Here is a 17,116-nt window from a genome sequence, read left to right on the forward strand (position 1 = left end):
CACACACACTCTCTCTCTCCCTCCCTCATACACACTCTCTCACTCTCTGCCGAGAGTCATCACACACACATATAAACACACACACACAGACAGATACATGCACACACACTGATACACACAGATCTACACACATGCTCATGCAGACATGCACGTGAACATACACATGCACACACACAAACGCACATATATGCATGCATATGCATGCATACACACACACACACACACACACACACACAATGCCTGTTCAAGAGGTGTCCTTATTAATAGGCAATCAGTCAAAATTCATTCATTAAAATCCCTAAAAGGTTTCACACCGCTGCGATGATTAGCTGGGAAAGAAAATCCAATGAATTCCTAATGTACTTATGGAAATGAGGTGTCATTTCCGATCTGCTCACCCCGAGTGCCAGCCAGCCGGGTGGAGGAGGAGGAGGAGGAGGCGCACTTTGCACCATTCATCGCCAGCTCCTCGCATCGCCTCTCCTCTCCGACACACTGACTGCACGTCTGCAGTCATGCATCACACACACACACTCACACAGGCAAACACAACAGGCAGCAAATACTTTACACTGCAACAGCAAGCCCTCGAGACAACAGAATCCCCATCCCGCACACGTAGAGGCGATCACTAACGCTGCCTGTTCTCAGTTCAGGTAAAAAAAAATCTAAAGTATTTTTATGTAAATGACAATTTTACTCACATTACCTGACATAAGGCATTAACATGTAAACATGGTTTTCACAAATAAATAAATAAATAAATAAACAAACACTCATTCCAAAGAACAAGCTTGATACCACCAGTGCAGTGTTGTCATGCTAGTGCTAGAGTGTGTGTGTGAGTCAGTGTGTATGTTCTTGCCTATGCAGATGTGTGTGTGTGTGCGTCTCAGTATGTGTGTGTTCTGTGAGGGCTGTGGTGTGTGTGTGTGTGTGTGTGTGCTTCTCAGAATGTGTGTGTGTGTGTGTGTGTGTGTGCTTCTCAGTATGTGTGTGTTCTGTGAGGGCTGTGGTGTGTGTGTGTGTGTGTGTGTGTGTGTGTGCTTCTCAGTATGTGTGTGTTCTGTGAGGGCTGTGGTGTGTGTGTGTGTGTGTGTGTGTGTGTGTGTGTGTGTGCTTCTCAGTATGTGTGTGTTCTGTGAGGGCTGTGGTGTGTGTGTGTGTGTGTGTGTGTGTGTGTGTGTGTGTGTGTGTGTGTGTGTGTGTGTGTGTGTGCTTCTCAGTATGTGTGTGTTCTGTGAGGGCTGTGGTGTGTGTATAATCCATGTCCATGAGCACAGTGTTCTTTTGGAGTAATCCGTAAAAAAGGCTGCATCCTCAGTTCTCCGCCTCCTGTCTCACCGTCCAATTGGACTAAAAAAAAATGACACACACATCTGGGCTCTCTTCTTCACCACTCTCACTATTTAGTGCAGAGCAGAACAGTCCCTAACCCCAGAACTTCGACAGTAGTTTTTAAATGCTAACTTTATGTCATCTAGCTCAGTGGGGAGGAGGAGGAGGAGGAGGAGGAGGAGGAGGAGGAGGAGGAGGAGGAGGAGGAGGAGGAGGAGGAGGAGGAGGAGGAGGAGGAGGAGGAGGAGGAGGAGGAGGAGGAGGAGGAGGAGGAGGAGGAGGCGGAGGAGGAGGAGGAGGAGGAGGAGGAGGAGGAGGAGGAGGAGGAGGAGGAGGAGGAGGAGGAGGAGGAGGAGGAGGAGGAGGAGGAGGAGGAGGAGGAGGAGGAGGAGGAGGAGGAGGAGGAGGAGGAGGAGGAGGAGGAGGAGGAGGAGGAGGAGGAGGAGGAGGAGGAGGAGGAGGAGGAGGAGGAGGAGGAGGAGGAGGAGGAGGAGGAGGAGGAGGAGGAGGAGGAGGAGGAGGAGGAGGAGGAGGAGGAGGAGGAGGAGGAGGAGGAGGAGGAGGAGGAGGAGGAGGAGGAGGAGGAGGAGGAGGAGGAGGAGGAGGAGGAGGAGGAGGAGGAGGAGGAGGAGGAGGAGGAGGAGGAGGAGGAGGAGGAGGAGGAGGAGGAGGAGGAGGAGGAGGAGGAGGAGGAGGAGGAGGAGGAGGAGGAGGAGGAGGAGGAGGAGGAGGAGGAGGAGGAGGAGGAGGAGGAGGAGGAGGAGGAGGAGGAGGAGGAGGAGGAGGAGGAGGAGGAGGAGGAGGAGGAGGAGGAGGAGGAGGAGGAGGAGGAGGAGGAGGAGGAGGAGGAGGAGGAGGAGGAGGAGGAGGAGGAGGAGGAGGAGGAGGAGGAGGAGGAGGAGGAGGAGGAGGAGGAGGAGGAGGAGGTGGAGGAGGAGGAGGCGACGGTAACTATTCATCGCCAGCTCCTCAACCCGGTGTCCGGACACTGACCGCCGCATGCAGTCATGACATTATTTGTGGCAGGCAAACACAACAGGCAGCGAATACCACACAATGAACAGCAAGCCCCGAGACAACAGAATCCCCATCCCGCACACACGAGCGATCACTAACGCCGCCTGTTTCAGTTCAGGTAAAAAAAATCTAAAGTATTTTTGGCGTAATGACAATTTTACTCACATTACCTGACATAAGGGGCATTAACATGTAAACATGGTTTCACAAATAAATAAATAAATAAATAAACAAACACTCATTCCAAAGAACAAGCTTGATACCACCAGTGCAGTGTTGTCATGCTAGTGCTAGAGTGTGTGTGTGAGTCAGTGTGTATGTTCTTGCCTATGCAGATGTGTGTGTGTGTGCGTCTCAGTATGTGTGTGTTCTGTGAGGGCTGTGGTGTGTGTGTGTGTGTGTGTGCTTCTCAGAATGTGTGTGTTCTGTGAGGGCTGTGGTGTGTGTGTGTGTGTGTGTGTGTGTGCTTCTCAGTATGTGTGTGTTCTGTGAGGGCTGTGGTGTGTGTGTGTGTGTGTGTGTGTGTCGTGTGTGCTTCTCAGTATGTGTGTGTTCTGTGAGGGCTGTGGTGTGTGTGTGTGTTGTGTGTGTGTGTGTGTGTGCTTCTCAGTATGTGTGTGTGTTCTGTGAGGGCTGTGGTGTGTGTGTGTGTGTGTGTGTGTGTGTGTGCTTCTCAGTATGTGTGTGTTCTGTGAGGGCTGTGGTGTGTGTATAATCCATGTCCATGAGCACAGTGTTCTTTTGGAGTAATCCGTAAAAAAGGCTGCATCCTCAGTTCTCCGCCTCCTGTCTCACCGTCCAATTGGACTAAAAAAAAATGACACACACATCTGGGCGCCTCTTCTTCACCACTCTCACTATTTAGTGCAGAGCAGAACAGTCTAACCCCAGAACTTCGGACAGTAGTTTTAAATGCTAACTTTATGTCATCTAGCTCAGTGGGCCTCAACCGGTGTGGCCAGGGTTTCCCATACATTGACTTATTTGTGGCGGCCCACCACAATATCAACACTGACCACCACACAATGATTTTCCAGGTTGTACTAAATTGTGCTTAAATCTGGTTAGCATCATAACCACGCTGTGTAATTTATAAAACTAATTTGCAAACCTAAAAATAGGAATTCAATTCGTTGGTGATTCAAATTAATTCTTCACAAAAAGTGCAAACCTGGTAGACTTATTTTTTGCATTTTTCACTGTGAACAAACATGTCTGCGCCAATGTGTGTAGATCTGTGTAATGTATCCCCTGTCTGTGTGTGTGTGTTTATATATGTGTGTGTGATGACATAAAGAGGAAGCATCTGTGTGTGATCTTTCAGGAGCTTTTAAAGAGGAAGCATCTCTGAATTTCATTGAATTTCACTGCACATCACAAGCACCGGGAAATCAGAGGGCTGATCCTTTAATGTGTGTGATATTCATCATCATCAGTAACCATGCGTTGGGGTATTTTGGATAGACCTTTGGATGTGCTTCAGCCCGCGGAAAGGTTGGGAACCTCAGATTGAGCTGCATTTCCATGACCTTTGACCTTCCCCCTGCTCCTGCACGTGACCTCTAACTGCCCTCTAAAGACAGGAAGCACAGAAAAGTGGAGGAATGGAGAGGAAGAGAGAGAAGAAGGGGGGATGAAAGACGGGGGGAAAAGAGCAAAGGTGAGAGGAAGTGTATCTCTCCTCCTCGCTCTCTCTCTCTCTACCCATCATCAGTGAAAAGAAGGGCATCTCTCTCTCTTTCTCTGTCTCCTTTTCTCTCTACCAGTCATCAATGAAAAGTGTCTCTCTCTCTCCCCCCTCTCTCTCTCTCTCTCTCTCTCTCTCTCTCTCTCTCTCTCTCTCCCTCACTCTCTCTCTCTCTCTGCTCATCACTGGGCTGCACTTCATAACTGTGCGCCCCATGTCCAGGGGGGGGTCTGACAGATGGGCGACAGCACATTAGTCCTGCGACGGGGCGTCAACGCAATCATATTCAGTGCCACAGTGCTCTTAATAAAGTGCAGATTGATCAGGGGGAGCAGGCGAAGGAATGAGTGTGTGTGTGTGTGAGTGTGTGTGTGGAGCAGGAGGCCATTAGCAGCTGATGGGGTGACCTTCAGACTGAGCGGTCACTCTGAGGCAACTGCAACTGCACACACACACACACACACACACACAAAACAAACACACAAAGCTTACTAGCACAATGACTTAATGTGTGCTGTGGTGATTATATCATATCACTAGTCACTAATCTCCATTTCACCAACTGTGCGTTCACTTCCTTTGTTAAGAGCTCATGCCAAAGACCTTAGGAATTCTTGGCCATGTCACAGGTGTGTTCATATTCACAATCATAGGCCATGTCACAGGTGTGTTTATATTCACAATCGTAGGCCACGTCACAGGTGTGTTTATATTCACAATCATAGGCCATGTCACAGGTGTGTTTATATTCACAATCGTAGGCCACGTCACAGGTGTGTTTATATTCACAATCATAGGCCATGTCACAGGTGTGTTCATATTCACAATCATAGGCCATGTCACAGGCGTGTTCATATTCACAATCATAGGCCATGTCACAGGTGTGTTTATATTCACAATTGTAGGCGATGTCACAGGTGTGTTCATATTCACAATCGTAGGCAAACTGTTGTGAATGTTGGCGAGGAGCTTTCTTTTTGCCTTGAGTTTTCTGCAAACGTTTGCAAACACTCACAGGTTGAGGAGGTAGTTCTCGGCCAACACACGGGAAGCAGGACGAACGGTTGCCATGGAGATGGGATGCTTACAACAAAATCGTTCAAATGTAGCTGTTGAAAGGAAACATGATGTTCACCTCTGTTCAAGGATTTCGCATCTGTGTGTCTGCCAGGCCAGACCAGATAAAACACAAACCGCCGAGTGCATGGAAGGTGGCTGTTGTGTATTTCAGTTAGATGACAACCACACACACACACACACACACACACACACAAACAAGCACACACACACACACACGCACGCACGCATGCACACGCACATACTTCCTGTAGGTGGGTAAGTGGTAAGAGAGTGGAGCGCTAAATCTGCCTCTGGGGATGAAGGATGAGAACAACACAGCAACTACAAAGGACTCAGGGGGGTGTCTGTCTATGTGCGTGTGTGTGTGTTTTGTGTAAAAGTGTATGTGTGTATTTAATATTCCTATGTGTATGGATGCAGTGTGCATTCATTATATCTCTATGGATGGGTGTATGCATATATGCACATCATGGATATCCTCATGTATCAGAGTGAGCAAGAGTATGTCAATATGTACATGTGTGTCTGTGTTTTGTCGTCTGTGTGTGTGTGAGTGTGGGTGTAATGTCCGAGTCTCTGTGTATATTTGTGTGTGTGTAATGTGTATAATGTGCATGTGTGAGTCTCTGTTTGTTTTGTTTTGTTGTGTTGTGTGTGTGTGTGTGTGTGTGTGTGTTCCATAGAGACCTGTGGAGAGGGGAGTGGCGAGCCCTTTACACATGTTGCTGTAGTCTCATCAGCAGTGGACTCATCACCCCACCCCACCCCACTCCACTCCACCCCACCCACCCCACCCCACCCCACCCCACCCTACTCCACTCCACTCCACTCCACTCCACTCCACTCCACTCCACTCCACTCCGCACTGCAGGCCCTCTCTCCCCTGGGACCACTCGCCATTCAATTACCTTCCATAACAGCACTTATCAGTGTAGTCAGAGGACCCCTGGGACACGGAGGCCTGATGACCACGCTCAGCGGCCCGCGACAGCAGCATTCATCACGGCCAGCGCTGGCCCGGCAGCTGGGTACCGCCAGCGCTGTGTGAGTGTGTGTGTGTGTGTGTATGGGGAGGAGGAGACCCAGCAGCACAGAGGGGAGGGGAGGAGGGAAGAGGCACGCGCCCAAACTGCCCCAAGGGACAACACTGATCAGAGCGTCATCCAGCCAAGTGTGTGTGTGTGTGTGTGTGTGTGTGTGTGTGTGTGTGTGTGTGTGTTTGAGTGGGTGGGGTTGTGAGGCCCATGGGATAGGCCTGACACGCGTCCTATCCTAACACACACACACACACACAAAAAGACCAGCTGGTAGGACCACATATGTTACAAATTGTGTTTCCTCCCACAAAGGGGATAGCTGTGAGCAGGTGCTGCATAGTGCTACCAGCTAGGTGAAGCCATCACAGAGATCAGATAGGACCCCCACGCACACAGCTACAGAATGCTACCAGGCAGGTGAAGTCATCTCATCACACACATCAGATAGGATTCAGTACCTCACTCTGTCATGCGTCAAGCACACTTGCACACACACACACACGCACAGGCATGCACGCACATGCACACCCATCTTGTGCTATCTGGCACGTGTGGGGCCAAAGAGCAGCATTTCCTCTGAAATTAAAGCTACAAAGGACAGACTCTCAATTTCACCCTCAACCTCCCAAATTAACATTATTTCCCTCCCAGCAAATGAATCCTCCAGCAGAGCCATCGCACGGTGGCTCCGAGGATCAAATTAAAGACAGAAAAAAAGGGAGGACCCCCACACACAATCATCTGCTTTCCGGGTGGGGGGGGGGTCGTTTAGCCTGGCGAGCGAACGAACGAGTGAACGAACGAAAGCCAGGAGCGAGGGATGGGGCAGGGACAGCTGGGAAGAGAGGAACGGAGGATAACCTTCCGGACGGGGTGAGATTTCACGGCGTGATTGTGACTTCGTCCCATTAAGCACCTCCTCACTTTAATGGCCGCCACGTCTGCGGTGGGCAGGCGGCGGTAAATCTCCCCCCCCCCCCACACACACACACACTCTCCCTTCCCGCCCATGCCTGCGTACGTCCCCACCCCTCTCCTCGCTGACAGCTCCCCGTTGGCCGTCGGTTTGAGGCGGCGCGGCGTGGCGTGGCGGCGGAGGCGTTTGGGGAGGAGGGAAGGGGAACGGTGATGAAACAGTGAGGGAGATTTACTGGGCCGTGCCTGTCAGGCCCCCATAGACGGGGAAATTAAACCACAGCACATTAAAGGCCTGCCATTAACCAGCACTGGGACACGAATAATAATCACCGCTTTGTGTCATCACACTATGGGAAAGGGTGTGTGTGTGTGTGTGTGTGTCTGGGTGTGTGACTGTGTGGCGACTCAATGGCAGTGATAACACTCAACATACACAGGCAGCATATCAGAAAAGTGGTGGAATGAGTGTTGTGTGCCACACACACACACACACACACACACACACACACACACACTTCCTGACATCTGTGAAATACAGGTGAGGAGGCTTTCACCTCCATGCCAGCTTAGCAAGTCCACTGCTATAGATTCAATAGCTCAAGCCAATATTTTGCCGAAAGTGTTCATTGATGATCACCTCAAGGTGACCAGTCTCTTGAGATGAGTGAATTAATGTCTGCTGTGCTTATGCGCCAAGCACTAGCGGAGACTGGCAGAGCAACACCTCTGCCCCTCACAGGCCAGTCGATACGGTCACGTCCACCTGATACTATCCAGACAAGAATGGCACGGCGTCTGGTCTTCCCGGTGCTGAGACCCAACGGGAGAAGAGATCCTCCACCCACAGCACAATGGGTCACTTCTGATGACTGAACCCAACGGAAGGCCCACAGCACACAAATATGTATAGAGTTTGTATACGTACAGAATACGTACTGTACACAATATAGAGTACAAGTTTTTAATACGTATCAGCATTTCATCCAAGCGAGTCCAAGCAAACGTAGAAGAGAAGGGATCCATCTCCCCAAAGACACCAAGACAGATACAGAAGGGACCGACCGGCCATCTTGCCTGTTATGTGCTAGAACGCTCAGATATAGGGAGACGTAATAAGCCACCTTAAAGGTGAGGTTAGCGATAACGCAGGAAGTCGCAAATAAACATAAACAGACGTTTTTGTCCAAAACAACGTACATTGTATTTGAACCGAGGATCAATAGAAACACACCAGAGAGGTAGCTCATCCCTCCTTTCAGTACTGTATTCTCAGAGAAACTACACGCACGGTTTCGTTTTTGTTTGGGAGACAGACTGCCCCACTGTTTGTTTCCAGTTTTCAGACCCTGGGCTGCCTTCAGAGACCAGATTTGTTTACAGTGTAGTCATGGAATAAGCAGCTAGCAGTCATGAAGGAAATGATTGCTGAATTTTATGGGCTTGAAATTGAGTATTGAATCACTGACTCCACCTTTAAGTGCTATGTGCTTAGATGGACTGATACATGCCCAGAGGGCTAACAGCCCATTTCGTCCGCTGTGTGCGGAGTTTTGAACATTCTAACAAAAGATTTTATTCCGCAACAATTCAAGGTTCTATTATGCCATGTTGAATTTGATGAACCCAGATATTCTTTAGAACGTTAATTTTCCTACATTCTTGTCACAGGTGTGACAGTGCTGGCTGAAGGGGGGGTTTGAGGGGGTACAGAGAGGACTGATGGGTATAAAGAGAACTGCCAGATTATATGGCACAGAGATGGATATTAAGGTATAGAGAACTAATGCTAGGGCACCCAATGCCATTTATAATGTTACTCAGTGATAGGCATGGAGAAGGCTAGTATGTGCTGCTCAATTATAAAATAGTAGTGATAAATATAAAATATATATTATGCATTTATCCTGAGTGGTAAATACAGCTCTAAAGCAGCAGAGGATAAACAGCACTATTCATTCTCTCTCTCTCTCTCTCTATTGGTCTCTGTCTTTCTGTCTCTCTCTCTCTGTCTGTCTCTTTTTGGCTTGGCATGAATTACACTAATCTGTGGCCTCATAATTCCATAATGTGGGGCATCTGACGAGGGGGCCATTACTGCCTGCTGCCCAGCGAGTGTGTGTGTGTGTGTGTGTGTGTGTGTGTGTGTGTGTGTGTGTGTGTGTCCCAGTTCCTATCAGCGTGGTGCTGGGTAAAACAAAGAAGAGGCTGGTGATGAAGGTGGGCAGAGGGGTCTAAGTGAGTCTGCAGCCGTGCGGGTGGGTGGCAACGGTAGAGGAGACTCCGTTTTAACGGACGTTTCATTCGCTTCTCTGCCGGGCGATCTGCAGCCCTGACAAATCACGTCTGGCGTAATCCTACTCTCAGGGAGAACACTTTAATCATGCTCTCTTGATGGAATTTTACAAATCAGCATTGAGCTCCCTCTCTCTCTCTCTCACACTCATACTCTCATACTCACTCACACACCCTCTCTCTCTCTCTCTCTCTGACACACTCTCTCACTCTCTCTGTTTCTCTCCTCTAAAAATGTCAGTAATGTGTGTTAAAGCACAATAGCTCTACATGGCCCGTGTTGTAGGCTGTTGCATCAATCCGCTTGCACAGGGGAAATCTCACGGAGAGCTGTCTGCTACGGGCGCTACCGCACGTGTGTATGATGAGGCATAGAGAAATCACTCCTGGTGCGGATTAACTGCTGAACACCTCCTCATTCTGTGGCTTTTGGGTCTGGGTCGGAGTCTGAGTCTGCCTCTCTCTCTGTCTCTGCTCACAGCTAGAGTCAGGCACCAGCTCACAGATAAACAGCTCAGGGGGGGAGAGGACACTGGAAATAATCAAGGAAATGACTGCACATCGGGGGGCATCCAACAATAAAATTACTCACTTCAGCGGCCGGAGCTACTACTCTCCGGCAGTGGGTCAGGCTTATGCCACCTTACAATTTCCAACTAAAAACCTGTCATGCAAACAGTAAGGCACCTCACTACAGGATTATTCGGATTGCTGCTCTAACATCAGTACCATTCGCTTTCGGATGGAAACACTTAGGACTGCAAACAGAGGCCTGGAAAACAATCAACCCAACCGACCAACGTTTGATTTGTTTTAGTGTTTTAAAGGTGCTCTAAGCAATGCTGGGTAACGTCAATTCTGTTGACTTTCAAACAAAACAGAGAGCTATCTTGCTACTTCCTCCCCCTCCCTGCCGTGCTGCAATTGAAACTTCCCTAAACGCCCATCTCGTCTGTGATTTGCTGGAATAGTTTGTTATGTTTTTATGGGCTAGGTTTACCCAGGTTGTTTTTGTTGCCGTTTTTGGAGCCTGGGCTGTCCACAGAGATCACATTATTTTACAGTGTATTCAGGACACAGACAGCTAGCGGTTGGTTAGGTGATGTTTGCAGTAAGTGACATAAAATGTTTAGCCTAAAAAACGCATGGCATCGCTTAGAGCACCTTTAAGGCACCCCGGCAGAGAGTGAACATGGAGCCCTCTCCCTCTGCTGACTGCTCTGCCCGGCGGCCATTTTGCCGGTGCTTTTTGTTGCCATGATGCAGGCTCTGCTGGCCTGGCCTAAGTACCCATCATCTTCTTCATATGAGAAATTGGAGCACTTAGTGGCGCTGTGCTAATCCACACTCTGCGGATTACAGACAGGGGGGACTCTCTGCAGCGAGAGCTGTCAAAACAGATTTCACAAGTTTACATGTCTCAACACTCCACACTCTCGTCTCGTCTCAAACACACGCCACTCTGCCTCGAGCCCAGTCTAAAATGCTCTGTAAATTACTCAGGACTGGGCACTTTAACATTCCTTACGATTAGATTTGCTGCCCATGACATGATACAGTTAACACCAACAACAGGAACACAGCATCACAGAAAAACAATAAAAGTAGCTTTGTGAAATACTGAGAGAGAATGTTGATGGAGTGCTGGTGAATTTCCGCCGGCTTAACTAGCCATATGTGTCATAATTCAAAAACATTAGCAATATTAAAGAGGTCCTTAATTAGATGAACAAGTGGAGGGATTAGAGTGGAGCCACGGCGGACGAAGGGCATCAGGGAAATTAGCCTTCAGGGTAGCAGCTCCATCTAGAGGCCACATGTGGAATAACAGGTTGGAGACTACCTCCACATCTGACTCGTGTCTACAACTCAGGTGAAAAGAATCTTTGTCTGATGCCTTACTAAAGCACTTTAGCTGCCAAATACAGTGGACACTTGGCAGCAATATTTCCAGCCTAGCAGCCATGCACCGATTTTCCTCTCGTAAGCAAAGTGACATCACACTTTTGGACAACACAAGTCCATTGGAGGCAACAATTTTGTTGCCCAATACAGTATAAAGGTGATTTTAAATCTACCATTATGCTGCAACCCTTAAGCGCACACTGGAAAGATAGTGTGTTCTAGTGTTTATTATAAGTAATTATCTTGTGATATCTCTTGGGTGTTTTAATGCATGCGTGTTTCACATTTGATTTTCCAGAGCAGGAGAAAAACAAGCAAAGGCAATGATAAGCATGAAACCAGGCAAAATATCCACACACACACACACACACGCGCACGCACGCGCGCACACGCACACACACACACACACACACACACACACACACACATCCACACGCACGCACGCACGCACGCACGCACGCACGCACACACACGCACACAACGTGGTCACGGACACTGACATAACCATGTTGGCAATGATGATTACTTAAAGGTTGTATCAGCGATAGCGGGGATATGTCACTTCTGTTGATTCAAACTAAACAGAGAGCTAGCTCGCTACTCCCTCCCCCTCCCTCCCGTGCAATTAAAACTCTCCTAAGCGCGCATCTCATCGGTTATTGGTTAAAACACTTTATTTTGCCTTTGAGTGGGTTGCCAACCCTTGTTGGTAGCAATTGTGTTTGTGTACAGATCTCGGAGCCAAGGCTGCCTACAGAGACGCGTTTTTGACGGCCTGCTTATGGGGCAGACAGCTAGCGGATCGTTAGGAAAGATTAGATGAATGTGATCATTTATGTTTCGGGCCTTTTTTGGGCCTGAAATCACTGATACAACCTTTAATAACATAGTAATTCAGCCACTAATAATCTCTCTCTCTCAAGTCTTTGTAGGCTAGTAACACAGGTACTGTTGCGTCATGAGTACTCCTGCCCTGACCAGAAAACAATACTACGAAGCATGATGAGTGGTATATAGAGTCTATAGTCAGGGGTGTGTTCAAATTTGGCAAACAGATGGGGACGTTTGAGACTCTAAATGTGGCTCTGTCTTCTTTAGCCATAACATAGCACTAAATCTAATCTTGCTTTATTGTATACCACTCAGGCGCTGTGTGTGGTAATTACTTACACTCCTCCAGGCCCAGCTGGTAGGCCAGGTTCTGCAGCCCCTTCACCTTCTCCATCAGGTTAGCTGTGGTCAAACTCCCCAGCTCTGGAGGAAAGGCACAAACAAACAAAACAAACAAATAAACAAAAGCAAACAAATGCATGCCAATTTATTTTGTAGAGATTTGGATCTCTTTACACCTTGACTGACCGATTTGTATTTGATAGTTAGTGAAAAGCTCAGGTTGGCTGAGGTCAGATTAACTAACTCTGGTATTGCAGTCCATTTCAGGCCAGGTACTACTTATTGAACCTCCATCACAGTTTTTCTATTAACTATCTATCTGCCGAAGTGAATAATGCAAAACAGTTAGCTCTAATCTGTGTTTTCTAGACTTTGACTTACTGATTTTGTTTCTTGATTACAAAAATAATAATAATACATACATATATGTGTCATGTGTACAACAAACACATCACAACAGCATTATGAAAGCGATAAGCATATTTTCATTTTTGCAGCAAATGCATACCAAAGCAGTATGGCACTGTGCTTTAGGCTTTAACCAATGACCAAGAAATTGCTATAGTCTTCTATGTGGGTATAGCATATACTGGTCTGTACAGTTAATAACACAAGGGGGAAATGCTGAATGATCATCAGCTGGGATATATGTTTAGAAAGCTTCGCTTTAACAGTCCAGCATTACAAGCGGTATCTTGATAGCTTTGGGGAATGTACCTTTCAGCATTTCAATGTCCTCAGACTCCAGCTCAGCCATCCATTTGGGAGGAGAGTTTGTGATGGGCTGCAGACACAAAAGGCAGTTATTGCTTCTGCACTTTATTATAGGACTGGGCTGTAAAAGACTATGGTGTGCTAAGTATTTACTTGGCAACTCACATTTTTAAAGGATGCTGCAAATTCAGCAACTCCAGGCACTGTTGAAAAAAACAAACATTGCTTAATAAACAAATAAGTACACAATAACAACATATTTAAAGTGACAAGCTTCGTCTGGCTTCAATGAGTCATAGAAGCTAGATGGACAAGTACAACTCTAGGGCTAATGACAAAATATAATTGAATTTGACTACTGACTGATAACTTACGTTGTTCTGGCCAAAGGTCGGGTGAAGCCCTGTCGAGCTTTTCAAAACTTAGTAGGGAGGATTCAAAATCATCACCTTTAAAAGGGAAACACTGTGTTAAGCCCTTTGCAATAGACAAACATGGAAATGTTTACGTTTTGCAATAATTGGTAGCTTTTGTCTCACCCTATTACTGTTAATGATACTTAGCACTTCCTGGGTACAATATTTTAGTACGCTTTACAAAAATATACTACAAGTAAAGCAATAAATACATTGCTCTTTATTCATGCCTTTTATAGTTAATGTTAGATAAACTGCAGTGACGTTAGATGTCATATGGCCTTGATCGCTAACCTGATAAGCTAGGTAGCAAGCCACAAATAGACACTGCAATAGACCACCTTCACAACATTAGCAAAGAGGTGAGATAATAACGCTGTCCACCTCTGTCAATAACAACAAACTGTGCGTTGTTTAAAAAAAACAACACATTTACAAACTAAGGTAACTTGACTCTGACATTTAACTGACTGCAAGACCACCTGCAAAATATGATAGCTTGCTAGCTAGTTAGCTAGCTAACGTTATGATTGGTCTGACAATAACATTGTGACCATTTGAAAGTGGAGAGCAAATACAACCCTCGCTAGTAGGCTACTACGGACTAGTATCAACACACAATGTTATGTATTTCATAACGGAAGACCAACAAACGCTGCTGTGCATTTTATGTGTATTTAGTACACTTTAGTATCAAATGTCAGCAAAAACACACATCACATCTAAAGACAGATTTAGAATTTACCTCCATTCGGAGACGCCATCTTATCAACTCTACATGTGATGTTTTCCAGCCAATGATTGGACGATGCTCGAGGACCGACTTGGCGCGTCTCTACCGTCCTCTACCTGCAGGTGACGCACTACTAGAGGGAGAGCAGCTTCACAGAAGAGAACTTCTGTAGGCCTACTTGCAAATTTGAGGAAAAGTTGGTAAACCACCCTTCTTACCTAATTTGAGGGTGCTGATTCTGAATATTTTGTTTACCAAGCTCAATTCTGAGTTCTAAGCCTATGGTTCTAAGCCGCATAATCAGCATTTCAACATAAAATTTCTTTTGCTTATTTTTCCCTAAATTGGGTTGATTTTAAAAGTAATCACTAAAACCAAATAAAAGTGTTCTCTTAACACATGTCTGAGCATTAAATAAGCCATACTATAGTTTATTAATGTATTTAATGGGAACATGATTACATACATACATAATTATTATTTTTGTAGTCAGTAAAATTGTAGTTTGTGTGTGATTAAGTCCTTTATTGTTTGTTATAGCTCATTTATATTGTGTGGTGTTTTGGCAATAAATTAGGCTACCTTTAAATAGCCATAGTAGGCTAGATCAAGGTCAGTGTTCAAATTACTGCATGCAAATCACTTAGGAGAAGAGTCTAATCTTTAGGCCATCTGATGTAGGCTACTCTAGGCCTTCCCATATTTATGGGATTTCTTTGACAGTTTGACAAGGGAAAAAAGTGAAGATAGTCTTCTTTGCTCCCAGTGTAATTTAATAAGTACGTTTCAACCACTCAGGTCTTAATCAAATAGGCTTACACCATTATCTGTTGCAATATCTGTGTGCATTCTTACATCTATTTCTTTGATAGTTAACATAATTTGCTACCACATAACAAATGAAGTGCAGTGATCACTACTGGACATTCCACATTGCTAGAAAGCACTTGAGTAAGGATAGACTTATTTCCACTTCACAAATAACCATCGTTATCTGCAATACAGGGACATTAATCAGTTCATAGCTGAGGATTTGTCCTAGGTCCACTTCCCTTTCAGCATCATGCAGTAATGATGCACTGGAGATTGTTCCTTTTTGTTGCACTATAAAGGATATCTTGTCTAAATGTTTTGCAAATAATGCAATCTGCACTCTTCAGCACTCCTCAAACATGCACTCATCCATTTTTTTGCATGGCTGGAATTTGAATGATAGGAAAGAGCACCAGTGAGAAGTTTTAACTAGGCAAGCGCAGTCGCCTTTACAGTAAAAAAAAAAAAAATACTGTGTAAATCTGTAAAGACTGACAACATAATAGTTAATGACAAAGTACTTTCTACAGAAAAATGAGCAGTCACCTACTATTCTAATAATTTATTATCAAGAAATCTATTTTGTTTACAAAAATAATACTGAATTTTAGCTATTATTATGTATAGGGATATAATCCCATATAGGGATTGTCAAAGTTCCCCGCCATCTGCTTCCTGAATTTTTGGTCAACGATACCCGGGACACCGAACCACTGGGGCACATGAAATTTGGTGGGTATGTAGCCCCACTAGACTTTTACGGAAAAATTTTGTTTTGGCCCCTCCCCTCCAATCCCCCGTGCTGGGCCCCCTGAACCGCAAAAAAAGCAGTTTTTCCTAAATAACTACCTGAACCGTGGCACTGAGGATGAAGAATCTTTTATGGTATGTTGGTCTCAAGGGCCCACATCAACCTGGCCCATAATCACTCATTTGTGATTTGCAAAAAAATGAAAATGCAATATTATTCTGCTTTAATCTCCCTATCTTCAGTTAAGATGTTCAGAACTGCACCAAATTTGACCTGGCATTCTCTGGGGTATGCCAAGTTTCAGAGAATTTCATCCATGGGGGTCTAAAAAAATTAGGTTATGTGTAAATTTAGTGACTGTACACTCATTGGCCTGTAGATGGCGGTGCACACATATACACATGCACACACACACAGGCACCCACATACTATCGGTATTAGAACGGCCGATACATAATTACAAATTCAGTAGGATTAAAAGAAAGCCAAAATAAATATTCATCATCATCATGGCTGCATTTCCAGTATTGGCGATAAGTAGTCGTTTGTCCACTAGATGGCGCATCGTTGCAGTGAGACGTAATTTTGTTGGAAGTTAAAAGTAGGTTTGAAAAACAATGGACGCTTCTTACAAGGACTGTAGTTTACCGCAGAGAACGTCTAATAAGGATAGGATGATGTTCACATGAAATATAATTCCCATTTCTTCTTGAAGCCGAAATAAATCTGAGGATGTTTATCGACATGCTTGGTTTTTACTGCAGGTAATGCTTAATCTTATAATATCAATATAGGACCTAGGTAATGTTACCGTTAGTGTTGGTTGAGTGATGGAGGCCAATTTGATTGATTGCATTTGTAGAAAACTATAAATGTGGTTATACCAAGCAAATTGATAGCAGCACTGTAATTGTATCTTTCGACTGTCATTTGTTGCACGTGCTACAAAAATCATTCTGTGCAATGGAAGATTTACCAACGTTACACCGGTCTGATACAGTTTTGCCTATACATGGGTGAGACTGAGACGCCTGTTTATTTTGTTTTAAGTGCGTGCAGGGTGTGAGAGGGGAATCGATGTGCTTTGATTCCATCTTGGTAGTTGTAGTCTGTGAAATTAAAAAGCACGTGTGTGTGATTATTCAAACAGCAACACACCTTCAGCTACTGTGTAGGTGTTATTTCAGTTAGCCTATAGGTTTGATGCTCATTGAGCTCAATGCAAATCAAACCAGCTAATAG

The 17,116-nt window shown here is 45.7% G+C and overlaps 1 protein-coding gene across 2 annotated transcripts in view; it reads right to left on the minus strand.

The window, feature by feature from the left end:
• The window catches only part of lin52 (lin-52 DREAM MuvB core complex component), a 27,256-nt gene extending 12,856 nt beyond the window's left edge, over positions 1-14,400 (minus strand). Inside the window, exons 1-6 of one of the 2 annotated variants that reach the window (XM_048228740.1) lie at positions 14,323-14,400; positions 13,536-13,610; positions 13,327-13,364; positions 13,165-13,231; positions 12,445-12,528; positions 3,765-3,928 (exon numbers count right to left, since the gene is read on the minus strand). In XM_048228740.1, the coding sequence (XP_048084697.1) occupies positions 3,927-3,928; positions 12,445-12,528; positions 13,165-13,231; positions 13,327-13,364; positions 13,536-13,610; positions 14,323-14,341 (285 nt within the window). In that variant the 5' untranslated portion in view covers positions 14,342-14,400 and the 3' untranslated portion in view covers positions 3,765-3,926. Of the gene's footprint in view, positions 1-3,764; positions 3,929-12,444; positions 12,529-13,164; positions 13,232-13,326; positions 13,365-13,535; positions 13,611-14,322 lie in introns of those variants that run through there. The other variant, XM_048228739.1, reaches the window with a different exon arrangement.
• Positions 14,401-17,116: the final 2,716 nt, after the last annotated feature.

Source organism: Alosa alosa, chromosome 19 (assembly GCF_017589495.1).
Source record: "Alosa alosa isolate M-15738 ecotype Scorff River chromosome 19, AALO_Geno_1.1, whole genome shotgun sequence".
Taxonomy (NCBI): Eukaryota; Metazoa; Chordata; class Actinopteri; order Clupeiformes; family Clupeidae; genus Alosa; species Alosa alosa.